Source organism: Pholcus phalangioides, unplaced genomic scaffold (genome assembly GCF_987345545.1).
Source record: "Pholcus phalangioides strain wild (caught in Gottingen) unplaced genomic scaffold, Ppha-v1.0 ptg000027l_1, whole genome shotgun sequence".
Classification (NCBI taxonomy): Eukaryota; Metazoa; Arthropoda; class Arachnida; order Araneae; family Pholcidae; genus Pholcus; species Pholcus phalangioides.
The window spans coordinates 7,040,391-7,055,606 of record NW_028301617.1 but is presented as its reverse complement, the minus strand read 5'-3'; the positions used below and the strand labels follow the sequence as shown (position 1 = coordinate 7,055,606).

General features: G+C 39.4%; 2 protein-coding genes across 2 annotated transcripts in view; both read left to right on the top strand.

Moving 5' to 3' along the window:
* LOC149068300 (uncharacterized) overlaps positions 1-15,216 on the top strand; it is a 61,044-nt gene that overhangs the window by 24,094 nt on the left and 21,734 nt on the right. The window lies entirely within an intron of this gene.
* LOC149068301 (uncharacterized) lies at positions 10,081-12,100 on the top strand. Its single transcript, XM_089251744.1, has one exon. The coding sequence runs from the start codon at positions 10,110-10,112 to the stop codon at positions 11,334-11,336; it is 1,227 nt and encodes a 408-aa protein (XP_089107870.1). The 5' UTR covers positions 10,081-10,109; the 3' UTR covers positions 11,337-12,100.

Sequence of the window (15,216 nt, the reverse complement as noted above, 5' to 3'; positions counted from 1 at the left end):
AAGTATTTTAGAGTATTAAATTAATTTTAATGCCCTTAAAATTGTTAGTGTCATTGTGAATTCGCTGCAAATGCTACAAGGCAAAAAAAAAAAAACTGCTATTGGCGGACGGTGTAACGTTTCGAGTCACCTGGTATATACGGGACCCGTTACTTCCTAGATACAATACCTATAGGACGTACTGGCGTAGTCGGGAAGACTGGATGCATTTATCGCACCCACGTCCTGCAGCAGGGGTCACTAGGCTGGGATTTCTGTTGGGGCCATAGAGGCCAGATTTTTCACTAGTTCCTCGATAAAGAATTTATAGTATGAAAAAAAACAAAAATTATAAGAAACTAGGCTGAAGCCTTTCAGCCCTCACGGAGGCCGTGCGACCTGTGCAGCCACATGGGGCACCTCTCTAAGAAAGGGTGCCAAATCCGAGTTGGAAGGTAAAAAAAAATTTGTTGAGCTGAGAAACGTCATCAGGGGCACCAAAAATAGATCCCGCACGGGCAGATTCCTTTCTCTTTCCTGCCCCTACCCATTTGTACATCAAGGCCACCTTAAGACCATCGTAGACCCGGGGCCAGAATTAGAGGTTTGGTCAGCTGTGTCAAGCAAGCATTTTGGCACCCTCTTGTAATGTTGAAGCAGTGTTGGAAACAATTCAAAAAAGAAACAATAATCGGTGTTCTCAACTAGGGACGGTTCTTTGTCCTTCTCGTGCGACCTGCACGGCTGTATAGGGCACCGGCAGGGGCGAATCCAGGTCGATGTGTCGGGAGAAGCGAATTATGTAAGTTCGTTGGATCGTTCCGTATTTTACGGGGCAAGAAAATTTTCCAATATTATTCGATTCTTACCTATCGCCCTCACCCCTGGATCCGTTCTTGAGCAAAGGCAGACATCTTCAGCTGCTGCGAATGGAGCAGAGGCAGAAATATTCAGCTGAGAAAGAAGCTGAGAAAGAGATCTTAAACTGCGAAATGAGTGGAGACAGAAATATTCGGCTCGAATGGAGTGGAGGTACAGGCATCTTCAGCTGCGAATAAAGCAGAGGCCGAGACCTATCTTCAGCGGCGAATAGAGCCTAGGCAGAGATCCTCAGCTGCGAATGGAACGAAGGCAGGTACAGGGTGATAAGCGAATAAGCTCTTATTTCAAAATTAAATATCTCTACAACAAAGATCAATAGAGTTATGCGGTAAACGGTACGTTTATTAGCAAAACTGTAAGAATGTTGTACAGAAATTTCGAAAATTTAGTTTTTTTTTTAATTTTTTAAAATTAAAAAAAACAAAACAAAACTGGAGATTTTGGGGTTCCGAAAATCCTCATTTGTGTGAAGAGAAACCACTGCATTCGTCTAAAGTTACTGCATGGGCTGTGGTATGCGCCAGATTCATTATCGGCCCCTTCTTCGTGCGAGAAACGATTACTACTGAACGTTACGTTACAATTTTGGAACAATTTGTCAGCACACATGGCGCATACCGCAGCCCATGCAGTAACTTTAGGCGAATGCAGTGGTTTCTCTTCACACAAATGAGGATTTTCGGAACCCCAAAATTTACAGTTTTGTTCTTTTTTTTTTAAATTTTAAAAAATTAAAAAAAAAACTAAATTTTCGAAATTTCTGTACAACATTCTTACAGTTTTGCTAATAAACGTACCGTTTACCGCATAATTCTATTGATCTTTGTTGTAGAGATATTTAATTTTGAAATAAGGGCTTATTCGCTGATCACCCTGTATCTTCAGCTGCTAATGAAGCCGAGACATATATTTTTAGCTGCAAATGGAGTGAAGGTAGGTGGATCCAGGGCGGTGTGTCGGAGAAGTGACTTCTTGTGTAGGTGCATTAGATCATCTGGTATTTCACGGGACAGACAAATTTTTCCCATATTATTCGGCTCTTGGGAAGGGCGATCGCTCCCCGTCTGGATCCGCACTTGGGCACTGCTCTAAGAGGAGTGCGAAATTCGAGTTGAAAAAGTGAGAAGCTTTGTCGACAAAAAAGAAACGTGGGCAGGGGGCACCAAAAATAGGTTCCGCACAAGTATAGATATCTTCTCGAGTTACCCCTGTTACGCATATTGGTGCATCAGGCTCCCTCCACCCTCCAGAAGAAAAGCCGCTGTGTCAGATTATTTCACCGGATATTCATTACTCTGTCAGGAATTTATGAAAAACCATGGATCCCATATCCATGGAGGAGCCATATACAGCATAGCTCCTAGGCTGGGATCTCTGGTACGCCTCCAGGCCAAACTTTTCATGTCCCCCCCGTAGTAAGTTTATAATGTGGGAAAATATACAAAAAAATGATAATTATCGTCGCGTGTCTGCTCTCCTCTAGTTGCGGCCCTCGCGAGCAGCGTGTCTTGTGACCCGGGCGTCGGATCGGAGGGAGCGGGCACCAAAATGCGTCATTGCCCCGACTGACTAAGCATCTAGTTGCAGTCCTGTCTACTCTTGTTGGAAGGGCCGCAACTAGTGGTTGTGGGCAAGCGGGTCCAGTGCCCCTGGCAAGGGCGTAGCGAGGGGGGACTTGGGGGTCTTTCCCCCCCCCCCGAAATCCCCCCCCCCCCGAAATGTGAGAAAATGACCGAAAAAAGGAAAAAAGATGGCCAAATCCATTGTTCTGTCACTTTGGTCCCCCCCCCCGAAATGAAAGTGGTCCCCCCACCCGAACGAAATTTCTGGCTACGCCCCTGGCCCTTGGTACTGGACCAGAGATGCCACCAAATATTACAAAGAGCGTCAAAATGTGATCTTGACCGGCTGACCAAGAATCGACTCTGTTGCGACCCTGCTTACGGGAAGGAGCCTATGGGGTTCACCCAGGGACGTAGCGTGCCTTCTCGGGGCCCCGGGGCAAACTTTCTTGGGACCTCCTGAAAAGATTTATTATCATGCAAAATAAGTGTATATTTTTCGTAAACCCCCTATTTGCGTGAGGCAAGACTCTGGCTGCTCCAGCCCTTTTACGGGCCAGGATTCACCCGGGGAAGGGGGGGGGGGAAGGAGCTCAGAATAATAGGATTTGGTGAACTTTTTTCGGAGCATTTTTCGTACAAATTATTAGATGAACATTTCCAGCCAGAAGGGAGAAGGTGGGAGCATAGATATATCACTTTGTTCGGGTGCCAGGGCCGTCTTAAGAGCACCATGGGCCCCCGGGTCAAATGATTTTTCTGAGGCCCAACCAGGCAAATTTACATGTATGTTCCTTGTCAACTATCTCATTTTTGTGAGGCCTGTTTTCTCTTGAGGCCCCACGGGTCGTGCCTGGGTGGGTAAAAGCGTTAAGACGGCACTGCTGACAGGGCTCCAGCCCTGGGAACCGGGACAGTAACCATCATTTTTTTTGACGCAATAAATTCATTACAGAAGGGCCCGTGAAATGTCTGGCTTGGGGTCCGCTAAAGATCTCAGCCTAGGGGCCCTGCTTCAGGATGTGGAGAGGGGGATGTGGAATTCACAAAAATAAAAAAAAAACATTCTTAAACACGTTAGAACTGTATTTGAGAAAATGTTGATTAATTTAAAATTGCTACAGCATATTCCGCTCAACGGTCCCACTTAAAAAGTTTAGTACGACTTATTTTCGTGATCCTAACTTTTACTAACACTTATTGAAATTTCCCGCCAACAACGTTTCTCATAAGTTTTTTGAGAACATTATAAGTGGGATTCACTGTATATGAGCTCTTCAATGTTATTGCTTGTTTAAAACCAAGAGTTCTTGTGCCACAAGCAAAATCCAAGATTACAATCTCAACTGAATTTGAATATTCAAATTCGAAATTCAAAAAGACTTTCTGGAATAGGTTGTGTCGAACACTAGCAACACTAGCTGCAATTAGGCTGAACCTCAGATATAATTTATTTAATGGTAGGCAAAATGAATACCGGATAAGCAACGTAGCCTACATCCTAAATGTTTAGAAATTTGTGCTCTTAAATGTTTTCATGCGTGAACTCTCTATTCATGAACAGGGTCGGTTCTGGACATTTTTCAAGTGTAAGCGAATGATGTTTTGGTGATAAAAAAAATCACCCCTTTCAGTTGGCGCCTTTTGCGGCCGCGTAGTTCGCAGGGTTCAAGATCCGGCTCTGTTCATGAGCAAAATATCTCTAATGTTTGTACTGTACTAAGGTATATAATCAGATTGAGAAAAAAAGAATCAGAGAGAAACGTCTTACTTTTTTTTTCGGAAGCTCGGCAGTAAACATTGTCAAAATTTAGAATTCACACATTGTATATCCGTCTTTAGGAATATATGAGAGAATGATTCAGATGGTAATGTTTACGACTGAAAAATTACCAAGCCTCCCTAGGGAAACATGACAGTTCAGAGGTTTCCAGGAAGGCATGCAATTAACACTCCAGAGGACAGTCGAAATTGCCTCGCTCCGGGGCAGTCATTATCTAGAGATATTCATGTTACAGTCTACTATGGAAGATCAATAGTGGGAGCATCGCCGAATGAAACTACAAACATTCACCTTGTGCGCACTATTTGTACCTCCAGACCAGATGGTAACTCCAACGAGAGGGAAGTTTTCAAGGCGAAAAAATTGTTAGATATCTTTTCTAGTTTCCATTTTCGTTTGATGCTCTAAGCATGATTTGTTTTTTGGTTAATATAGCCCTGTTGTTCTTTAACGGCAGAAAGAAAGGCCAGACTTTTTTAAGGGATAAAGAATGCTACCACCTGCATAACATACACTCTTTTTTTCCTTTTAGAAATAAGCTACTGACATACCTAATAACGCTAAAAATAATATTGTTGGGGCTTTAAACCAAAAACCTCCTTTCACAATTAATAATAGTTTAATGGGAAGAAAATTAAATTTTAATCAAAAATTTCCAAAGCATCTGCCGAGAAAGGAAAAGGTGTCTTTTAAAAAATTACGGCCACGAAATTTTGCGGCCCGGTGCGACCGCACCTTTCGCACCCCTCCCCCTAAGTCCGGTCCTGATCGGAAACAAGTTGGGAAAAAACAGCATAAATGAGGGAAAGAGGCTTGTCCCTTAGTTTACATGTTCTTTCCCAACTTTTCGCAGATTTTTGTATTTACAACAACTTTCTAATTAGGTTTTTTAGGACAGGGTGTCCATGTAAAATCAAATTTTTTTATTTTGTGACACACTGTATTTTCATTCTCAAAACTGAAACAGAGTGGTTTCTGGACACATTTTTAGAATTTTTCAAATTGGAATTACCTCTACGACAAATAGTTGATGAGATGAAGGGCGAATTAACAGAAGACACCCTACATCAGTGATTCCCAACGTGGGCGTTAACGCCCCCTTGGGGGCGATGGAAAATTCCAGGGAGGCGGTAGAAGTTACGGGTATAACATAGGATCCTATGGGTTAGATTGGGGGGCGGTGGGAGGAAAACTTTTCTGAAGAAGGGGGGCGATGGGGTAAATACGGTAAGGAAACTATGCCCTACATAGTAAATCCATTGTCTATCTAAAAAATGAAAAAAAAGTTCGAAAACGTGCATTTTGGCAATTAAAAAGGAAGGTAAAATTGACATGCATATCTCTATCTTGCATAATTTTAAAACTTAATCTTTTAATATATTTAATAATCAAGAAAAGTATAGAGAGTTCAAGCTGAGAATTTGGGGATAGAAAAACCAATAAAATTTAACATCGTAATTTCGAAGCCAGAATCGAAACACTGAAAGGAAAATTCCTCGATTAAAGTATGTAAAAATATATGATGGCTCATCATCTCTACTAAGTATAGACACAAATGTGGTAAAAGTAGCATTAGTTTTAAAGACGTTATCAAAGACTTTGTGAGCAAAAAAAAAAAGTAAGAGAGAAAGCTTTTAGATACAAATATAAAGTGAGTGCTCATAAATATCCAGATCATATATTCAACCTTAGACGCAGTCACGGAATCCACAGCGATGAGTCAGGAGGGGTGGTTAATTGTGTATAATTGTAGGATTGTTCTGTATTTTACGGGACAGACCAAGTTTACCATATTATCCGGATTTTGGTAGGGGTGATTACTCCCCACCCTACTTCTGGATTCACTGCTGGTCTTAGGTTAATAACTTCTGACATACAAAGTTATTGCTTCATGTTGAAAATCATTCAATGTTGTTGTTTTTTCCCATTGGTGGATTCAACATTGTGTAAAATATACGTATGGGGGGGGGGGGGCATCAAAATCATTTAAGTGCTTAGGACCTTCGAACATCTTAATCCAGCCCTGTGTAGCCTATACAAAAGCAAAAAAAAAATTTTTTTAATGTTTTCATGCAAAATTCCAAATTATGAGCGTACTGGACCAGCACCTCCTAGAGATAGAAGGCCTCCGCAGTCTGCTTGTGACGTCAGTAAGTAGTCTATTTTCCCTCAGAATATTCAAGGGGAAAAAAATCCCTACTCGTGCCAGTATCATCGTTGCGAGGAAAAAAAATGATCGGGCTCAGAATTGGCGATTTCTATGCCACACATCCAATCACTATGCGGTATTTGTGAGCCAATCAGGAAGCTTCTCCGCGAAAATAAGAAGAAACGAAATAGGATGCTGTGTTTCAGAATGTGGCAAATTTGCTAGGTAGTCTGAATGGTATTTATGGCAAACAGTGCAGAGGCCTTCTATCTCTATGAGGTGCTGGTCTCACCCAGCACAACCGGAGGGCCTCGTGACAAGTAGATCTGCTTACAATTTGCGAGAGTTAATATGCAAATTGATAGGCAGGAATTTTTAGCTGGTAGAGAGGAGCCCCTCAGAAAACTTAGTTTGTCAAAGGGCCCCGTGATGCTGTTAAAATAGTTAACTTTATAGGAATTGACGATATCTCATTCCAAAAACTCAGCGTTAACGTGATCTCCAGTTTGCAATATTATCAGTTTTTCTGTATTTGTGCTATAATTTTGATAAATACTTTCAACTATACAATCAATCGAAAACTTTAGGATTTTCTGCCTGGTGCTTGATGCTGGAAAAGAATTTTACATAAAAAAAAACATTCTGACAACTTTTTATGGTGCCCCTTTTCTCTTGATGCCCTAAGCACGTGCTTATTTTACTTAATGGTTAATCTGGCTCTGAGTGGGGGCTGGCAGGGTCGGAATAATAGGGCGCATTAGTGGTGACGTCACGACCGGCAGCGCCGATTCCAAACAAACGTAGATGAGCCTCTGTTTAAATTATTTTTCTAAAAAATGTATGTTTACATAAGACTTGCGAGCTCTTGAAATGAAAACTTCAAACTCTTGTGAGCATGGAATGTTATAAATATAATAATAATAATTCGTCTCCAATTAGCTATGGACAAGCTGACCATATTTCCTCGAGAGAAATACGGGATATTGAGATTCCGAATACGGGAAAATATGGGACATCGCCAATTATCGCCAAAAAGGACGCCAAAACCGAGCAAAGTTGCCAAATATTGTTAAAACTACGGAAAAATCACAATGGCGGGAAATGAAGCGTTACTGCAAATTGCAGTGGATTAAAATGAATTTCACAAAAAAAAAAAAAAAAAAAAAAAAAAACGTTCACCAAGACAAATGTGGGAGATTAATATTTTCATTTATAGTTGTAATTATCATAATATAGTTTATTAGTTGAAAAGTAGTTTCAATCTTTGACTTCAATAAAGAATAAAAATTTAAGTAGACTTCGTGTAAAATACGGGGAAAACCGGGACACTTTTGTCAAAAAGTCGGAACGGCCAAAAATACAGAAAATACCGGGACGGACTGTCCCGGGAAATACGGGACGTATGGTCACTCTAGCTATGGGTGGTTTTTCTTTTTTGCATGCTATCCGTTCACGTGCGTTTGGCCTAATTGCTCTGAATACGCAGTAGAACCTCTCGGTAACGGACACCCATGGGACCAAAAACTTTTGTTCGCTGTCGGGGAGGAAAAATATAGAATTGAACCTCATTCATACGACTTTTTCATTTACACGACGTTTTGGCTTCTGTGCTATTGGTTCCTATGTGTTTTAATTACTGCAAAAGTGATACACCGCTGGTTATGCGTAATCACCAATCGTCTCGACAAAGAAAGTTTGATTAAATTTCCCTAAAGTTTTATTTTATCACTTTTACTGGCTATTATGCATAATTCCCAAATAAAAATGGGAAGTTAGATAAATATGAAAAATTTACAACATTTGCAGGGTATTAAAAGCTTTCATCTCTTCATTAAACCAATTAATTATTTGAACCCATGCATGACACCTGCACAAAACATCATTAATTTTAAATTTTCATCAATTATGAAATTATTTCTTTCAAAACCTTAATTTTTTCATAAATTATTACTTTTAACAATTCTGAAATTACTCTTGACAATTCCAAATTAGTTATTCTCAATAATTCTGATTTATATCAGCAGTTATGCAGTTATTACTTTCAGTAATTCTGTGACTGTTCAGTAATTCGCAAGACTTTTTTTTTAGAAAAATAATTCAAACAGATGCTCTCTTATCTACGTCCCCTATGGCGTTTTCCTTTATAATCTCGCTTAGCTCATGTTTGTTTGGAATCAGGCTGCCGGTCGTGACCAGGGCCACAACTAGGAGGAAGCAAGCGGGTATGGCCAAAGCCTCCTAGATACTACTCTCTAGGAGGCTTTGGTCTGGCGCCCTGGCATAATAGCGCCCTAATTAGAGAAAGACCTATGGCTCGAGGGCTCGCCAAAGATCCCAATCCAGAATGGGTGAACTATCTCTGCAGTCCTACTCCAGGACTGGGGGTCCTACTCCAGGATTGTGGAGGAGGGGTGCGCTAAAGATCTTAAATTAGGAGTCATGAAAGAAACAGATGTGAAGCATTTGAGCCGGAAAAAAAATATGGTGTGAAAAAACGTAACACTGCTGAATCTAGTAGGACCCCACAATAGCGAGGGCAAAGCCGTATTAATGCACATGGGTCTCATAAAAATGACATCCTGGTCAAAATTTTCGATTGCGAACATTCAAATTTAAAGTCAAAATGTATAGTCGAACGGGTAAGGGAGGGGGGCGAAAAATCGCTTTTCACTGGCTCCGTGATGCTCTTAAAATGACCCAGAGAGAGGGTCATGGTCTCTTACCTAACCTGCCCACTAATTCACATATTTAGTCTTTGAATTCATTGTATCAAATTTCACTACCACGAGGCCCCCTATGAACTTACGGCTATGCCCGGGCGAATACTTGCATTTAAACGGCATAGGAGTATGTAGTGCGGAATTCCACAATTTTTCTCATACTACGTCCCTGGGAGGAAGAGGGTTTTATATAAGCTGACCATATTTGTTTGAGAAAAATACGGGCAATTCAGTTTCAAAATACGGGACATTGTCAATTATCGCCAAAAATGATGCCAAAAAGTAAGCAAAGTCGCTTATGCATAATACGCTAACTCATGCTAAAATAAGACAAGTCGCCAATCACGGAAAACAAACGATACTTCAAATTTCAGAAAATTAAAAAGGAAAGAAAACAAATGTTTGAGATGGATATTCTTGTTTGTATATAAAAGCAATATAAAAAACTGATCTATTACCGTCAAACTGTAATTCGTGGGGGAGCTAGCACTATCCTAGATGGCAGCACGAATTCAAATATTTGGGCTACTTTTGAGGATGATTTTGGCTGGAAATTATTTTAAGGATCTGGCGGTGCGAGCTTGATCGAGATTAACATTACACTGAGAAATTGAATTTTCTGGATGTTAATGCCGCAACTGAAAGAACTGATTTGCCTCTTCCGGGAATCGAACCCGGGTGCCCCCTTACATACCGGGCAAGTGCGCTAACCATCTCTGCATACGAGATTAACATTGTTACAATACAATACAATAATAATTATACAGGGCTTTTGGCTACTATGACCAAATTAACATTGTTGTTTCCCTGAATAATAAAGTCAAGTCAACATTGTTTACATTCATTCAAAGTGAATTCTGTATAATTGAAGAAGAAAGTGAATTAATTTCGATTGTTTAGTCCGGTTTCGATTTATTGTCAGGAATTTTTATACTAGAAGATTATTTCTCTCAATATTATAGAATAATATAATATATAGTTTGCACTCAATATATTTTCAAGGCATTGGTTTATTTCAATATAATCAGCCTAGAATGGATAAGAACAGTACAACAAGAACGGATAAGATCAAAGCATTTAAGTGTGATTTCTGTTGTAAAGGATTCACTCGTTGTGAGAGTTTAAAACGACATATAAAAACCCTTCATCCTTTCGTTAGAATAATTTATAGTAAAGCAACTAAATCTTCTCAAACTAGCAATTTGTGTGATATATGTCGGGAGACATTCACCACAAGACATCAAGTTCTTCGGCATAAAGCTAATGTGCACAAAATTCAGACAGAAAGTAAATATGCTTGCACCCTTTGTGAAAAGAAATTTACTTTGCTCAGTAATTGCAGACGCCATGAGAAGACCCAGCACAAAACTTGCTTTGATAAAAGAATGCCTTACAAATGTTCGGAGTGCTCAAGCACGTTTTCTGTACGATCTGCTGTAATTGATCATTTTCAGCAGCACCATTCAGGCATTAGCATTCGAACCCAAGACATCACTTTCAAGAATCATAATGATTTTATTAAGTGGAAATCATCTATGCAGAAGAAAACGGCTGCCTCTTATGTGCTTAGGAATAAGTACAAAACGAAAAACTCTATCATACACAGCTACGAATGTAATCGTAGTGGTAAGTTTCATTCTAAAAGCCAGGGAAAGCGACGCATGAAAATTAAAGGGTCAATTAAAATGGGTGCATTTTGTCCCGCAAGAATCTTATATGAAGGGCCTTCAGATGAAGGAGAAATAAAAGTCCATTTTACATCAACACATGTTGGGCATCAATGCGAGTTTGGTAAACTGAAGCTTACAGAAGAAAGTAAGAAAAATATTGCTGGTCAGCTACAAAAAAAATCCAGTGTTCCAATGAGAAAAATCCTCCTGAATATTTCGGAAAATGTTTCGGAACATAGTAAACTAGCCTTAACTCGAATGCAGGACATTAATAATGCTGCTGCCACCCATGGTCTCAATTCATTGGAGCAACAAAATATTAATGATGTGTCGGTTGACAGTTGGGTACAAGAAATGAAAGCAAGTGATCCTTCTCCTATTTTGTTGCGCAAGTCTGATTCATTAAAAGCAAAAGCCAAGCAGGCAGTTTTAGGTATTTTAGCTGAAATTGAGAACTGCAACACAGCTGAAGAATATAAACTCATCATAAATTCAATAAGAGACTTAAGAAATAACTTGCAAGCTTTAGAAATGAAGAAACCCTGCTTGTCGCCAGTTGTTCAGAGACACCCTCCAAACAAAAACATATAACAGCAACATGTATTTCTGAGTGAGAATAAAAAACCAAAAAATAAGGGAAGTATGAGAACTCTGAGTGTACTGAAAAAGATGTGCTATCGGTTGCATTGGAGAAGTAGATTAAAAGCTTTCATTACTTTGCCTTAAGATGTTCCCTATGTGGTGTGTTTAAACATGTTTTAATTTTGTAGGTCTGTGAATAATTATATACTGCTTAGTATCGAAATCACCAAATACTTTTCCAAATTTTATTTTTCTATGTGATAAACATTGCAGGGTACAACAAAATTTCCTTGCTTTTAAGGAAAAAAAACTGTGTTGTTTCGAGCACAGAATCTTATTATATATATTTGTCACGTCTGTTATACCATGCAGCAACATAAATTTACTGCTACTCTGCCAGTCGCAGTAATTTATTTGTTTTGTGTTGTGTCACCTTGTACAGTATATTTCATCTATTTGTCACATCTGTTGTACCTTATTGCTACTCCGCCAGTCACTTTAATAAGGCTATGATAATGTTTTCTTAGGGGGAACCCAGTCCTATTTTTTCGAGTGTGAGCCCTGCTTCATTAATCGCCGCTGTGGTGGTTGAGTGGTCATAGTGATGGACTCGTGTTGCAAGGTCCCGGGTTTAAACAGCACCTCCTAGAGATAGAAGGCCTCTGCACTGTTTGCCATAAACGCCATTCAAACTACCTAGCAAGTTTACCACATTTTGAAACACAGCATCCTATTTCGTTTCTTCTTATTTTGGCGTGGAATCTTCCTGATTGACTCACAAATACCGCAGGGTGATTGGATGTGGGGCATAGAAATCTGCAATTCTGAACCTGATCATTTCTTTTCCTCACAACGATGATACTGGCATGAGCAGGGAATTTTTTCCCTGAATATTCTGAGGGAAAATGGACTACTTACTGACGTCACAAGCAGACTGCGGCCTTCTATCTCTAGGAGGGGCTGGTTTGAACCCCACTGTCGCCACAGTGGTGGTCGGCCGAGTTGGTTTTTTATTGTTCCCAACTTCAAGCCGCGTATACGAACCGATCTCCCCCTTTAAAAAGTCTCGCCACAGAGAGCAACAGATCTACAAACAGTACAAATGTAATTCAATCATAACACATCACTCACTTCACTTCTGAAACATAAATGGCAGCACTGAAAAAAAAATCAAACACAACATATGCTCTCAGATTGTTAGGTACACACACAGTTACACTTCCGGCATGGTTATAGACCCGAGTTGTGCTCGGTTTGAAAGAAAGTAAGTTCCATTAACCAACAACATTACTTAAAAAACAATTTATCTGGACAAGAAAATGTTACGTAGTTCACATTTATGGAAGTAGATTCAGCACATCTGCTTGCCATGACGGCAAAAGTCTGAAGGTATGTTTTTTTAGCAAATTTTTTGTAATATTACCAAATATATGCATTTGGTAATATTACAAAAGCATATATTTGTAACATTACCAAATGTTACAAATATAACACCCAGTTAATACAGTTATATACAGTTAATATAACACCCAACATTCCCAAGTTGGGTGTTATGCATTATAAATTTGTAACCAATTTTACCCATTCATTCATAATTAAAAGATTCCTTAGTAGATATTCTACAAATCCCTACCTGTGATGTGCAATTTTTCCAATCATTTATAGAAATACATTGTAAATCCTATTTACTTATGCTTTCCATAATGATAATTGCTTGTATAACAATATTACTCTTTGATACTGATGTACTTTTCATGGTGTTAATACAAGGTTTTTTTTGGAAAGGACTCTCTAACTCTGAAATGGCATAACTTAGAAACAGTGATAGATAGAAAAATTAAACAAGTAGTTCGTTTAATGGGCAGGCCTAGAATTTCACGTAGACTGGTTTGACCAATTAGTTACACACAAAGGTTTGAACAGCTGGCCCTCAAAGCAAAATGTTTTGCATAGTTCTGCAACGAGTCCTTGGCTGACTAGAAATGTTCTGCAGTAAAAACCACCATAGTAGTGTGTTTTCCACACTTTTCTTAAAATTCCAGATTGTTCTGCGACGTACATCACAAATTTCAGCATATTCTGCTTCATGGCAGCCGGCTGATACAATTTTCTTCCTGAATCACACATCAGCCAGCTGTTTAAACTTTCGTGTGATTAGCGGAGAGTGACATCACGCATCTTTGAATTGAGGGATTCACAACCATAGTAAACCAAGTCCAGTTATCTTTATTATAGATACTAACATCTTAAAGTTTTCGTAAAAGCAAGGCACTAAAAATGGTAGTTTTAACTAAACTTTGACATATTCAATTCCTTTACATCACTTGAACTGAACTAATTATTTATCAAAGACTTAAAAGTGTTATTATCCATAATAAAAATAAATGGGCTTGGTCGCTTGTGAACCCCTCAATTAGTTGTACCTTTGGCTAATTAATGGTGCCAGTCTCTGGGCAATCACTTTTAAACAGTAGGTGATTTTGCCTCTGCATGGGTCAAATCGCAAAACAATACATATGAAACGGTCTCGATCATACGCGGAGATAGACTTGGAAGTCTGGGGGGGGGGGAGGGGCACGATGATGATGGCAATTCATATATACATTAGATCAGTCGACTTCACCTTTGATGCTGGGGGGCAATGCCCCCCCCCCGTATCTCTGCCCATGGTTTCGATACTTAACAATGACATGAAAAAAGTGGAGTCAAGAGCGGAATTAAAAGAAATGTCTCTAATGGAATGGATGCACCATGAGAACAGTTAATATGCCTCACAGAGATTAACTGTTCAGGCTGATACTGCATTGGAGGGCTCTTCCCATGGGCGGAGATACGGGGGAGCGTGGGGGGCATTGCCCCCCCCCAGAGTCAAACGTGGAGTCGACTGATCTAATGTATATATGTATAGATAAATTGACATCATCGTGCCCCCCCAGCTATAATGACCTTGCCCCCCCCCCAGACTTCCAAGTCAATCTCCGCCTATGGCTCTTCCTGTGAAAAAAGACCCTCAAATGGCCCTACAGAAAGAACTCATGAAATAGAATGACTGTGACGCCATCTATGAGTTGAAATTGTAATTGATTTTGCAAAATGGTGAGTTTGAAATTCTAGGCCTGTGAATGATGTACAATTCCTGTAAATTTTAATGAAAAGTTTAATATTTTTTGTCATATTTGTTCCAAAATTATTGGCAATTTTTTTTTCAGAACAAAAAAGGAAGGTATACAGGGTGATCAAAATTCAGTGTACAAACTTTTAGGGAAGGTAGAACCGGGAAACCCCAACCTGATCAGCTAGAGGATAAACAAAGATGCAGAAATGATAAGCCAATAATGGGTGGAAAAACTCTTTAGCGATAATTTACATGAGGACAGGGCTGTCGTCATTTCAACTTTTTCCGGGGGGGGCGGTTGTACTGAATGTAGGTGTATATGTTTCTACATTCCTATGTAATTCTGTTTCGTTTTTGTTTTCTATCTCCCCTAAAACTTTGTATGTTGAGTTTTGAATCATCCCGTATATAAATATAGTCCTAAGTTGATTAGATTTGATAATTTTCATAATTCTTGTGTAAATTATAATACTCAAGTGAAGATAAACAGCCCACAATAATAATAAAAATTAATATTAGCTGTATTTTTCCTCTTTCAGAGAAAAAGAAAAATAACAGTGCTTTCAATTTTATTAATTGATAGTTGTACATTTCCAAAATAGTAGCTTTAAATTTTAGTTTTAAATTTCCAAAAGACAAATGTCGTAGTAAAATGGCCACGGTGACCCATCATAGACAACCTTCATCAGTGATGGAAGGGGGGGGTGAATATTTCCGGCAAAATTACAAGGGGGCGCCAAAATGCATGCTTGCTCCAGGTGAATAAGCATCTGG

Excerpts from the sequence above, each read along its gene's own strand:
- LOC149068301 (XM_089251744.1), top strand. The coding sequence starts at position 10,110 with ATGGATAAGAACAGTACAACAAGAACGGATAAGATCAAAGCATTTAAG.